The sequence below is a fragment of the Periplaneta americana genome, chromosome 16 (genome assembly GCF_040183065.1).
Source record: "Periplaneta americana isolate PAMFEO1 chromosome 16, P.americana_PAMFEO1_priV1, whole genome shotgun sequence".
Classification (NCBI taxonomy): Eukaryota; Metazoa; Arthropoda; class Insecta; order Blattodea; family Blattidae; genus Periplaneta; species Periplaneta americana.
In genome coordinates, this window is record NC_091132.1 from 84,731,888 (window position 1) to 84,746,100 (window position 14,213).

General features: G+C 35.7%; 1 protein-coding gene across 1 annotated transcript in view; it reads left to right on the top strand.

Annotated features, from left to right (window-relative positions):
- The window catches only part of LOC138716547 (protein gooseberry-like), a 374,575-nt gene that overhangs the window by 300,648 nt on the left and 59,714 nt on the right, over positions 1–14,213 (top strand). Inside the window, exon 6 of the mRNA XM_069849706.1 lies at positions 9,253–9,607. Coding sequence (XP_069705807.1) covers positions 9,253–9,607 — 355 coding nt within the window. The remainder of the gene's footprint in view (positions 1–9,252; positions 9,608–14,213) is intronic.

Genomic DNA, 14,213 nt, shown 5'->3' on the forward strand with positions numbered 1-14,213 from the left:
TTTATCTCTAATAGCTTAAATAGACTACTTACCTTGTGGAATATCATGTCTTAGGGACATTTCTTGATAATTTAAATCATATTCTTTTTCTTTTTGATTTAACACTAGAAAGATCCATTTTGCATATTTATGAGCACATTACTCCTATGCTACATGTCATATCCAATTGTGGCTCTGCGACATTTCTTAATTTTACCAAGATATTGTTCATTTGAAATCTGGACGTTCAAACTTTTATAGAAGTAGAAATATTAAAATATTATAAAGTATTATTCGCTTGAGAATCTTTCGTCATCTAGTCTGCTATCAAAAAATCTGAAAGTTAGAATTTATAAAACAGTTATATTACCGGTTGTTCTGTATGGTTGTGAAACTTGAACTCTCACTTTGAGAGAGGAACAGAGATTAAGGGTGTTTGAGAATAAGGTTCTTAGGAAAATATTTGGGGCTAAGAGGGATGAAGTTACAGGAGAATGGAGAAAGTTACACAAAGAAGAATGCACGCATTGTATTCTTCACCTGACATAATTAGGAACATTAAATCCAGACGTTTGAGATGGGCAGGGCATGTAGCACGTATGGGCGAATCCAGAAATGCATATAGAGTGTTAATTGGGGTAAAGACCTTTGGGGAGGCCGAGACGTAGATGGGGGAAAAATATTAAAATGGATTTGAGAGAGGTGGGATATGATGATGGAGACTGGATTAATCTGGCTCAGGACAGAGACCGATGGCGATGTTATGTGATGGCGGCAATGAACCTACGGGTTCCTTAAAAGCCAGTTGTAAGTAAGTTAGTAAGTAAGGAAATAGCAAAAGGAATACCTAGTAAGACTGGGGGTCACATTGATACTCGTCGAAATTATCAGTATGTATGTAAAATACCGTAAGCAACTCAAAGACTAGTCTGAACCTCACAAGTGACACCAATAAATCATCACTCATGATAAAACTAAGCCAGGAGCTAATTGAGTAGGGTGGCCAGTTCCTTTCCCCCTGCATTGCATACATCGCAGACTAGATATAGCCTATAGTACACTAATCAGACTTGAGATGTAATTATCAGTAATGAAGTGTAATATTATTCAATTAGTAACTAGTTTTGGACTCAATCCTATGCTTTCATACGTAAAATACATAAAATGAAGAAATTGCTGTGTTTGAGAACAATGGAGTAGCGGCATATTTGTAAACACACCGCCGATACCATCCAAAAGTAGCAGCTTTGAAAGCGACGTATTGTGACGCAATAACAGAAAATAGAACTTTCAACCTAACAGATGTTTTATTGTTACTAACAAAAATAGGTCTATTACTTACTGAGAAGACAATAACATTAATCCATAACAGTATAATACTTAGAAGCTTACTGTTTTGTGCTACATATTGCATTTTTATACTGACTGTGGGCCTACTTCTGTTATGAAGAGCCATCATTATGATGCTTAAAATATATTGCTAACGCATTACATTACATATTACACAACCAAATCATTTTTCCGTGCATATTAAGGCAATATAAAACAAGGGCAAAATAACGCTTTCAGTCTTTCTAAGTATGTCACCATATCCAGTATTTCTAGTGTTAAGAAATTTATCAACTTTTAAATTTTGTACAATCATGCCATATCTGCGTGTCATATAATTTATATTTTTAATAATATATTGGCAAAATATATTACAGGTTTGAAAATCAACACAATGTATAGCAATATGTCCAGGGTTCCCAGATGTCCCGATTTGGCGGGACATGCCCCGATTTTCATATAAAAATCCCGAGTCCCGCTTTGATTCGAGACGGGACGCGAAAGTCCCTCGATTAGAAAATTAACAACAGTTATATAATTTTATCGTTATCTAGTAGTTACTTTCTTCTAGGCCTAAATAATTACATTAAATTTAAATTAATTTCTTAACAATGTAGGTTTGCACATTGGAAAAAATATAATATTTTGGCTAGTGAAGGTTTGTGACAGCGAATTCAGTGGTGAATATATTTCTAAACATTTGAAAAGAAACTTTAATCAGACATGCATGGCACAGAGAATGGAAAAAAGTTTCTTGAAAATGCTAAAATGCAGTGATAAATATGTAAATAAACTCTGAAAATATATTCTGTATGTTAAATGATGAGTTTAGAGCGGTAATATGTTGTCACAAAATAAACATGAATTTAGATATCAATAAGTTTTATGTCATTGTAATCAATTAATAAACATTGAAATTTAAATATTTTGTCACATGTGTTGCCGTCTTTTGGAATGTGTGCTTTGCAATTAATAATAAATAGCAGGGGAAATCTATAAGACAGAACTACAAGTGAGTTAACAATTTTGCATAACATATTATTGCCACAATTCCTTCAGAAATACGCTTGTTTTGTGCTTGGAAACCTGTACCTACAATATGTTGTTTATTAAAAATTACAATTTTGAGATTCATATTATTAGTTTCAACTGCATATAAAGGGATATATTTTTTTTTGTTCATACATGAAAATATCAAATCTGCCCACATTCATATCACTCTTTCTTTAAGACAAAACGTAAGTACTGTATATGATGGAAAAAGGATCTAAAATCTGGTAACTCTGAATATGTCAATAGAAAAATTAAATATAAAAAACGAGAGTGAATTTATCTATTTTTAAAAACTTTGAATTATTACCAGCTTGGTAAATATGCTTGCAGAGAGACTTATGCAAGCAGAGTCTTCGGAAGGCTTATCTTGTTTTTGGAAACTGGACTGAAAGACAAGGAAGGCAGCCTTCCAGCTCAACGGCTCAAGTTTTTATTGCATCGGAGAGACAAGAAAAATCTGCAGAAGACCAGTTTCTTGCTGATAGTCTGAGGAGGTGGAGTCAGTTTCATTGGCAGATATCCAACCAGCAATCAGAATAGCGTGAACAAGATATACTGGTGAATAGGGACGGGGGAAGGGGGTTGCCATGACGTCATTTATTGCACACGTATAAAGTGTTATAGAGTTATAAAGTTTATCATAAGTTGTGCATGATAGATGCGAGAGAGTTGGTTATAGCATATATGCCTATGTTTGGTCTGAATCAGGGAGGGACTATCGAGACTCTTATCACATTGCACGAGGCGTGTCCATCTTTATTCTTCAAGACAAGTGAGATAAGCTACAAGGGTATTGAGTGTTACTTTGTAGGAGATAATACAATATAGAAAGTTTCAGAGTAATGTCCGCGTTCAGACAAGAGTATTTACTGTCCAAAATAATAAATTAAACTTTTCGTACTACATCTGTATTCAGAAAACAGTGATTACGTGTGCAGTCAATAAATGTAATACATGACTGTATAATATCTAAAGTTATATCTCGTGTTCAATTTTGAATGAGACCTTCCGGAACTTGTTTTTACTTTTATGACGTCATACGTTTGTTTGCCGATTTTAATGATTTAATAACTTGTGATACTTTCTAATATCTGTTATCTTCCCGTTTTTTAACCAGAAATTAAAAAATCATTTTGTACAAAACACTAATTCAACCTGTACTATTATATGGATCGGAAACTTGGAGCTTAACTAAAAAGGAAAAACACAAATTAATGGTTTTTGAAAACAAAGTGTTGAGGAAAAATGTTGATCCAATTTTTGACCCACTTGAAGACAAGTGGAAAATTCGACATAGTGATGATATTCACAAACTTTATAATCAACCGTCAATTTTAGATGTAATACGGACCAGAAGATTAAATTGGGCAGGACATGTTATACGTATGGATGACTGCAGCAGCGCAAAACAAATGCATGTATATATGAACACCTTTAACAATAGAAGGCCACTGGGAAGACCTCGAAGTAGCTGGAAAGATGAAATTCAGAAGGAATGCATGGCAATGGGAATTACCAACTGGGAGGAACTAGCAAAAGACAGAACAGAGTGGAAGCGTTTTGTGAAATCGACATGGAGTCGACATGCTCCATGACGTCCTTTGTTTGATTTATTGATTAATTGATTGATTCTATTATCTACTACAGCGGATTTAGACCATATAAGTAAGTTTAATTAATTAAATATGAATAATATCAATATCATTAATTCATTTACCTGTTAACAATTCTGAATAGATTTCGTCATTGAAGTTGCTAGAATTGTGGCTAATTGATGAGATGTTTATTCACGTAATGATGAGTAACATAACGACACTGCTGTCCAATTCAAATCCTGTGCGGAAGTAAGTTGCGAGAATATATCTGTAATGCTCTGTTGTAACATTCATCTCCCTCTTAAGAAATATTAAAATAAAATAAATGACGTTTGGTTGTAATAATAAGTTCCAAGGACATATCTCTGATGCTCTGTTCTGTTGTAACATTCATTTCACTCTTAAGAAGTATAAAAAAATTAAGTTTGGTTGCAATAATAACATTAGATTAGATAAGTTTTGATGGGCTACTAGAAATAAACTTTGATTACTCATACAACTTATCGGACCCAATATGGTTATTAAATTGTTTATAAATTGTTTTCCAAATATTTAATGATAATTTTTATTTCATTTGAAGCCCTTGTATGGTGAACTATATTTTAATTCTAAATCACTGACATCAAATTGGGTCAGTCATTGCACTCACTTATTGTTGGCCGTGTATTAAATTCACTAACTCGTTGACGCTTTGTAGCTGAACTTTACTGCAGAAGAGCTTGTCCCAGTCTACACTTTTTCGATTTTTGGCTCTTTACGGTGGTTAATTTGCACGCTTTCTTTCACGCCACGCTCTCGCTAGTTCTGCTTCTAATTTCGACATTTTTATAGCAAAAAACTTCTGAACTATGTAATATAACACACTGGTTTCAATTCTATACACTCACTACATTTTACAGAAGACGTAGACCTATTGTCCGGAAGCAGCCCCACCCCTACTAATTTATACATTAATTTGTGTAAATTGGTGGAAATACGTAAACATGAACAACTTTATTATGCGATAACATAGTAATGTATAGAAACCCTTAGTAACAATATGCAAAGGCATCTTAAAGCGCTCATCACAGAATTTTATTTCACAACGTTAGAGTCGTAAAAGGTAAAGTTAACCAATTACACGCTAAATCGATCCAGAGGGTGACGAGAGATTAAGGCAGCGGTGACCAAAACTCGAGCTGCAGTGATTACATGCGACAGACAGCCTATGAAGTAAGGAGACGGAGGAAAGGTGCTTGGCATGAAAACTACAACCAGTGGTGGTTCCTGTACTAACATCTTGATCATTCCCGCGGATAAAAATCTTAAGCTTTGCTGCATCAGTAATGTCATTGCTGTCATCAAGAGAGAGTAAATAATATACGATTTTTCTTGCTTCTTTTTTTAACCTTCCTCTTCAATACAATCAAGAATTTTCTAAATTCTTCTCTCGATACTTGGTCGAGAAATTCGTAGTTTTTCAAAATTAAAAACTTCTTATGGACAAATTACTTAAGCTATTTTAATCACTACTCTTTTGAGAAATTCAGTTTAGACTACGAGATATTTCAAACCCCCATTAAGTAGCTGACTTCCTTACATTTATTTATTTCTTCTTTCTCTTCCTGGGTTTGATTTAAGACATGTCAATTCCTTGCGTTTAACAGTACGTGGCACAGTTTCTCTACAATATTATTATTAAATGAATAACTAATAAATAGTTACTCTCATCTAAGATTAAGAAGATTAAAATTGAGATAAAACCTAATAATTTTATCCTTCTAGGGAGAAGATCTAAAAATATTAAAATTCATGCATGTACAGAAGAAACATATACTTAGTGGTCAGTAATAATAATAATAATAATAATAATAATAATAATAATAATAATAATAATAATAAATTATTCAGCGTGGCAATTAATGTTTCTATATAGGCCTACTCCTAATGAACCGTTGAGCATAATAAACATATTTCATTTTGTCCGACAGAACAACAAAAAAGTTCTCATTCTTTACGAAACCACCTCTTACGGCTTGTAGATTCAGAGTTTGTAGAGCGACATGATACCGTCACTGTTTGTCTTCAGTACACGATGTAATCATGACACCCGCTTTGGTCACAGCTGGATTAAGGCTCTATTCTACAGACAGTAGGCATTAAAGGCAATAGGGATGTCAGTTCTACGTGCCCGTCACCTTTAACCCCAAGGAAATGTTTCTGGTACTCATTTCTGTTAAAGGGTGAGTAAGCCCCAGGGTCAAAGAGCTGCTGAAAGGATTACCTCATTGGAGAAAATTTCATGACTCCATCAGGAATCGAATCCGCTACCTTTCGGCTTTGCAACGTTACGCCTACACAGCGACGTTACCCAACGTTCGACTTGTATCTTCAAAGAACAGAGAGAAATAGAAAATAATGTTTAAATAATAACAAAAAATCAAGTAAATGACAGTACAGAACACTGAAATGAAAAAACCAACGAAATGAAAGAAACAGATATTAGAAAGAACAAAAGAAGAAGTTCAAATTGCAAAGAATGAGAAAAAAAGAATGACATCAGCCGCAGGTCGGCAAACAGTTATTAAGAAGCCATTCTAACGGCAGGAGTGTGTCAAGAAACGAACTTGCTGTTCAGAATGGCCTTTATTGTACATGGCGGCCATAAAATTAGATAACGAACCAATAAACTTTTTAAAGCACTGCATTCGGATCGCGGTAGTCCGGCCACACACACAATCGTAAAATCAAACAACAGTCCTACCATTCATTGACCACGCGGTCGTCAGGTTTCGACGATTCGCGGTGTCTCGATTTCATAACAATTGGAACTGCGCTACTGCATTCATTGTTCTTTCGATCGGGTTCTTATTTCTGAAGAGGTAATGTACCGTAATTGAAATTTTATGACGACTGTGACTTAGTTTAACATGAGAATACCTGTCGGTTGCTGAAGTATTTAACATGAGAATACCTGTCGGTTGCTGAAGTATTGCATTCCTGACTTCATGTGTTCATATGTTACCACTTTCTAGCCCTCCCTTTGGTTATTGGAATATATTCTTCACATAGTAGGTGAATTTCATGTTCAAAACAATTGGAATTAGAATTTCCTAATGGCATAGTCAATAATATTAGAATTGAACGGCTTACATCAGCTGCTTGTCTATGGGGATGTGGTGAATATGTTTGAGAAAATCCACAAACTGTTAGCGAAAACACGGGAATTTTACTTGAAGCAAGTAAAGAGATAGATCTGGAAGTAAATCCCGAAAAGACAAAGTACAGTATATGATTGTGTCTCGTGACCAGAATATTGTACGAAATGGAAATAAAAAGTTGGAAATTTATCCTTTGAAGAGGTGGAAAAATTCAAATATCTTGGAGCAACAGTACAAATAATAATAATAATAATAATAATAATAATAATAATAATAATAATAATAATAATAATAATAATAATGGTTTATTTTAACTGGCAGAGTTAAGGCCGTTCGGCCTTCTCTTCCACTCGACCAGTATGATAGAAAATTACTACAATGCTATGAATATAACATAATTAATACAATACAATTCAAAGCAATACAATACTACAATGCAAGACAATATAATACATAATTAATATAATACAATGTCAATTATTTTCATCTTCACAACACCAATGAAATAATTATGTAATAATAATAATAATAATAATAATAATAATAATAATAATGATAATAATAATAGTAATGATAGTCATATCTAAATTAAATTAAATTATTAAACACGATCACGATTATAACTTCAATTTGACTGCACCCGTAAGAAATCGTTTAGCTTTTCTTGAAAGTGGTTATTGTCTGGCAGCCCCTAATCTCCTGAGGTAGAGAATTCCATTCACGGGGGACTGACACAGTAAAAGAGGATGAATAGTGGGATGTTCTATGGGCAGGAATTGCTAGGATTTGGCTCTCCTGTGACCTGGTGTTTAGATTGTGATTGGAGGATAAGTAATTAAACCGGGAACGAAGATAATTTGGAGTAGAAGTATGGAGAACTCGAAACAGAAGAGAGAGCGAAGGAAGTGTTCTTTGGTTACTAAATTGCAACCAGGATAAAGATTTGAACGAGGGTGTAATGTGGTCAAATTTGTGAGCATTACTGATGAATCTGACACACATATTATGCACACGCTGCAGCTTGTTCGAAAGGTCAGTTGTCAAGTCTGTAAGTATTACGTCGCAATAGTCAAACAGTGGTAGTACGAGGGTTTGCACTAAAGTCTGTTTTAATTCTGGCGGGAGGAAGTTTCTGAATGGGTTAAGAGAATCCATGGTATAGCACACTCTCTTGGATATTTCCTTTATTTGGCATTCCCAATTTAAATTTTCGTCCAAGAAAATGCCGACACTCGAGAGAAAATTAAACTGAGAATAAATGTGGGAAACTCTTGTTATTATTAGGTTGAGAAGCTTTTATCATCTAGTCTGCTCTCAAAAAAGCTGAAAGTTGGAATTTATAAAACAGTTATATTACTGGTTGTTCTGTATGGTTGTGAAACTTGGACTCTCATTTTGAGAGAGAAACAGAGATTAAGGGTGTTTGAGAATAAGGTTCTTAGGAAAATATTTGGGGCTAAGAGGGATGGAGTTAGAGGAGAATGTAGAAAGTTACACAACGCAGAACTGCACGCATTGTATTCTTCACCTGACATAATAAGGAACATTAAATCCAGACGTTTGAGATGGGCAGGGCATGTAGCATGTATGGGCGAATCCAGAAATGCATATAGAGTGTTAGTTGGGAGGCCGGATGGAAAAATACCTTTGGGGAGGCCGAGACGTTGATGGGAGGATAATATTAAGATGAATTTGAGGGAGGTGGAATATGATGTTAGAGACTGGATTAATTTTGCACAGGATACGAACAGATGACGGGTTTATGTGAAGGCAGCAATGAACCTTCGGGTTCCTTAAAAGCAACAAGTAAGTAAGCTATAAAACATACAACAATGAACGAAATATTTACTTCTGTTACCAAAAAAATTATTTCGCCTACAAAACACACACTTCGTAATAAATTAAGCCGGAACAAACTATGACCAAAACTATCTAGCTGCTTTCACTACAATCTACTTCAGTTTGAGTCGGCAAAAATCAGAAACAAAAAATGTTTCAAAGTACACTATGCTGAAGATACAACAATCTCCCCTACCTACAATAGATACTACAGTCGATACATTTAATACCCAAATATCTCTATACCATTTTGAAAAAAAAAAAAGATTAAAAATGGACCCTAATAATAATGATTATAACGTTATGGTGTTACTCAGGTCACACGTCGTCGTGGGCCCAGCAGAGTGCTGCGGCAGCAGTGGCGGGCTACGCGGCCGCCGGGGCGCTGAGTGGCTACAATTCCGCCGCAGCGGCAGCAGGCTACCATCACCCGGGGGCGTCCGGCGCCGGCAGCGATGCCGTGTCAGGGCCCGGATCAGTTGCCGCAGCGGCGTCGCCCAATCAGTTTCCTGGTTATCCGCACCACCAGCCGCCGCCACCTGCGCCACCCGGCGTCATGCCTGGACAGCACTGCGCATCCCACCACCAGGCGTCGGCCTGGACGCGCCATCACGCCGCACAGTCTGCCGCCAAGGCTGTGGACGTCCCAACGGCGTGGACTGACAACTACAGGTAAGTGTGCATTGCAATCATATTATTATTATTATTATTATTATTATTATTATTATTATTATTATTATTATTATTACTACTACTACTACTACAAAGTATATGATTATGTCTCGTGACAAGAATATTGTACGAAATGGAAATATAAAAATTGGAGATTTAAGTTATCCTTCGAAGAAGTGGAAAAATTCAAATATCTTGGAGCTACAGTAATAAATATAAATGGCACTCGGGAGGAAATTAAATGCAGAATCAACATGGGAAATGCCTGTTATTATTCGGTTGGGAAGCTTTTGTCATCTAGTCTGCTGTCAAAAAATCTTAAAGTTATATTACCGGTTGTTCTATATGGTTGTGAAACTTGGACTCTCACTTTGAGAGAGAAACAGAGATTAAGGGTGTTTGAGAATAAAGTTCTTAGGAAATATTTGGGGTTGAGAGGGGTGAAGTTAAAGGAGAATGGAGAAAGTTACACAACGCAGAACTGCACGCATTGTATTCTTCACCTGACATAATTAGGAACATTAAATCCAGATGTTTGAGATGGGCAGGGCATGTAGCACGTAGGGACTAATCCAGAAATGCATATAATGTGTTAGTTGGGAGGCTGGATGGAAAAAGACCTTTGGGGAGGCCGAGACGTAGATGGAAGGATAATATTAAAATGGATTTGAGGGAGGTGGGATATGATAATAGAGACTGGATTAATCTTGCACAGGATAGGGACTAATGGCGGGATTATGTAAGGGCAGGAATGAACCTGCGGGTTCCTTAAAAGCCATTTGTAAGTATTTTTATTATTATTATTATTATTATTATTATTACTACTACTACTACTACTACTACTACTACTACTACTACTACTACTACTACTACTACTACTACTACTACTACTACTACTATTACATGACATTCTCTTCTTTCTGATAGTTTTTTGAAAATATAAACGGTTACATTCATAAGCTGCTATCCTTCCATTTGTTTACGTACTTTTAAAACGGGAAAGTCTTTTGCACACATATAGCCTACAGATCGAGAGGCGAGAACCGGCATGTGATGAGCTACGCGAGAGGGGAAAGGATGGGAGATCACAAAGTTGGTTCGGTTTGGTTAATATTACACGAATCTACCGACATGGAAATTCAATTCAGACTAAAACCTTATTCCTCCCCCCTCTAGTGATATAGCCACGGGGCGTTATAAGGTCACAGGATAGGTCTTGCCTCCTATAGAGTGTTTGATATTTGTGCTCCTGGATATAAATGTTTGGAGAAAGTCCAAGTTTCTGGATTTTGCGTAAATTCTTCGGAGTATGCTCTGTCGACTTCATCTATTGTATCAATTAACTATTGGAGTGTAAGAATCCGTTGCATTTTAACCAACCAGAACTATCTAAGTCAGGGGTTCTCAACCTTTTGAAGATTTTGAGCACCGCCCACATTTGAGCCGTTCAGAGCAGAAGTGGTGTACGTCAAGAATGGGTAATGAGGGTTAAAGTAAACATCTGTAAAGTACAGCGCAAAGTAGCAATTAATATTCAATTTATTTAAACTATTAGTAGTCAGTGGATAGCAAGAAAGACATATTAATTGCTACTTTGCGCTGTATTTTACAGAATTTTTACTTTAAACTTCATTACCCAATTTTGACTTACACCACTTTTTCTCTGAACGGCTTATATAATATTAATTGAGCAAGCACCATGAAATGGAAATGTTTATTAGGCCTACATGAATACATAAATAAAATTAATAAATAAACATAGAAATAATTATTTTAAATACTCACCAGGATAATGATAGCCTTGAAATTAAATGTTACTCAGAATTTCAGTGATACCCAAGGATAAGTCACTTATAGCTAAAAATAAACAGTCCTGCAGATGTGAATTAGTTATTCGTGATCATGCTTTGTTCTTGAGATATTTCATAAGGGAGAAAGTTCTTTCTTCGTATAGGTAGGTTGTCTCGAACATAGCCAGATATTTGAGAGAAACACTCGGCAGTATTTGGAGCCTTTTTATGTCTTTTGTTCCTCAAAAACTATGATTATTCTTTTTAAAACAAATATTTCAGAGCTGCAAAGGACTGGAGATCTATCAATTCAAGTTCCTCACCTGCAGCCATGTTATTCTCTTGAATAACATTTCTTTTAAGTAATGAAATACGAGAAGATATATCAGGTCTGTAAGATATGGCAATGAATGGATAGGAACACTATTATTACAGTTCGTACATCAAGGATAAGTTAAAGACGGAACTATTACATTATTAAGATTTTGAATTGAAAAAAGGCACTCAGGAGCGTTCGTGCTTGCAAGCACTTTTTTACTCGCATGGCGAGAGCAACAAGTTTCATTAAAAGAGCGCTATTGTGCTCGCGAGCACCGAACGCCTGATCTAACTTATCACTGCAGAATTGTCAGTTTCATCTTGTGGCTGGTGATTCGCAACTGTTTCTACAAATCTATGAACAGGCAGGAAATGTAAACATTGCCGGCAGAGGACAGGAATATAACCAATGGCAGAGATCTCATTCCACGATTGACTTGAAGCGCTTTAACTCCGCCCAACCTCAAGAAAAGCTTGGAATGAAACTTCTGTCATTGGTTGAATAGTAATTATACTTTTCTCCTTCTCTGCCAGTCCACATTTGTGGAGTAACGGTCAGCGCGTCTGGCCGCGAAACCCAATAGCTATGAGCAAATGCTGGGTAACTTCCGGTGTTGAACCCCGGACTCATTTCACCGGCATTATCACCTTCATCTCATTCAGACGCTAAATAACCTGAGATGTTGATAAAGCGTCGTAAAATAACCTACTAAAATAAAAAAAATCCTTCTCTGCCGGCAATGTTTACTTCTCCTGTGAGGCATTATGGAATGAAGTAGCCTATAGAATCTTATTATCAAGGAACTTTAATTAAAAAATCAACTTCAGTTTCTTAAGCACCAAATAAGCTACATCCACTAAAATTTACTTCAGCGGAATGTTTGTATGTGTGTATCTAATGCTTACACATTTCACTTCCGTGATCCTGTCCTAAGAATGTTGACTCCGGAACAAAAGCGTGCAAGAGAGCTTTGCTCTGAAGCCAATTTAGTTTCATTCAGGTGAGATTCTGGAAGTATTCTTGAACGATTTTGTGTTAGATGAAACATGAGTGCATCATTTTGATACAGAGCCTGAAGTACAAAGCATGGAATGGAGACATCTAGTTTCTCCTTCACCTCACATGTTTCGGATACAAGTCTCAGTAGGAAAGACTATCGCCGCAATATTCTGGGGCGATAGAGGAATTTTAATGGTCGACTGTTTTAAACAGAGGTTATATAATTATTGAACAACACTAAGCAGCAATAATCACTTGCCCAAACTATTGTATGAAAGAAGAAAGAAGAGGAAAGACATTTCGTGCAATTCTCTATCATAAGACAACGCTCCTGCTTAAAAAAGTATCATTGCTATGAATGCAATTAACGATGCTGGATTTAAACTTATTGAACACACCCTACTCTCCTGACCTTGTCCCTAGTGTCTATTATTTGTTTTCAAAATACAAAAATATCTTAGAGGGGAAAAATAGACAGGTGCATAGCTTTTCTATACTGCATCTCTTTACGTAAAGGTAAACGTGTGTATGGTGCGAGAAATTGAACAAGGAGGGTACACGAAAAACAAGGAGAATATAAGAATAACGGGAAAACAATGATAACAAAGGGAAGGTAAGAAAACCAACAAGGGGAATATAAGGAGTACTAAGCGCAGATAAGGAGAACAAGGAAAACTGAAAGGGAAAAAGTAGAAGACAACAACAAAGGGATCACAAGGAGAATAATGGGAATAAAATGAGAACAAGGGGAATGCATGAGAACAAAGGGAATACACTGCTCCTTCGATTTAGTAGAATGCGTTTAAGTTTAAAGGAAGAAGTAAACAGTGCAACGTTGTCTGATGTTGTGACGAGAATCCAAGCCCTCGCATACCGGTAAGGCATCGTGTCACAAACACTTTCAAGTCTAAGTATTTCTAACAAAGTAAATATTAATCAACGCCTTGAAAACGGCACAAATGTTAAGGACATTGCTGAAGAGAGTAAGATAATATTTGTTTTTATCTATTTCGTTATTTACTTAATCCTTTATTTATTGAATTATTTCTTTATTTCTTTCTTAATTACTTAATTCATTCATTCCTTTCTTCTTTCCTTCCTTCATAACTCCATTCATTCACTCACTCATTCCTTCCTTTCTTTCTCTCTTTACTTATTTATTTATTGTTTTACATACATTCATTATTTCATTTATTCATGTATTCATTCATTCATTCATTCATTCATTATTATTATTATTATTTTATTTTCTTGATAAATATATTCTAGAAAATAAAACTAATTTGTATTAAAGTACCAGATTGCTTTTTATAATGAATTAACAACTCTTAAATACTCATTCTCGTACGATCGATTTCTTTATTGCCATAATATTCCGTGACTCTCTTGTTATTCTACCAAAATACGATGCTATCCGATTGTAGGAGACTTGCTCCGTGTGTTATATCTAAGTAGGTTAACATTGACTTTTTACTAAATCGACGGACAGTGTACAATG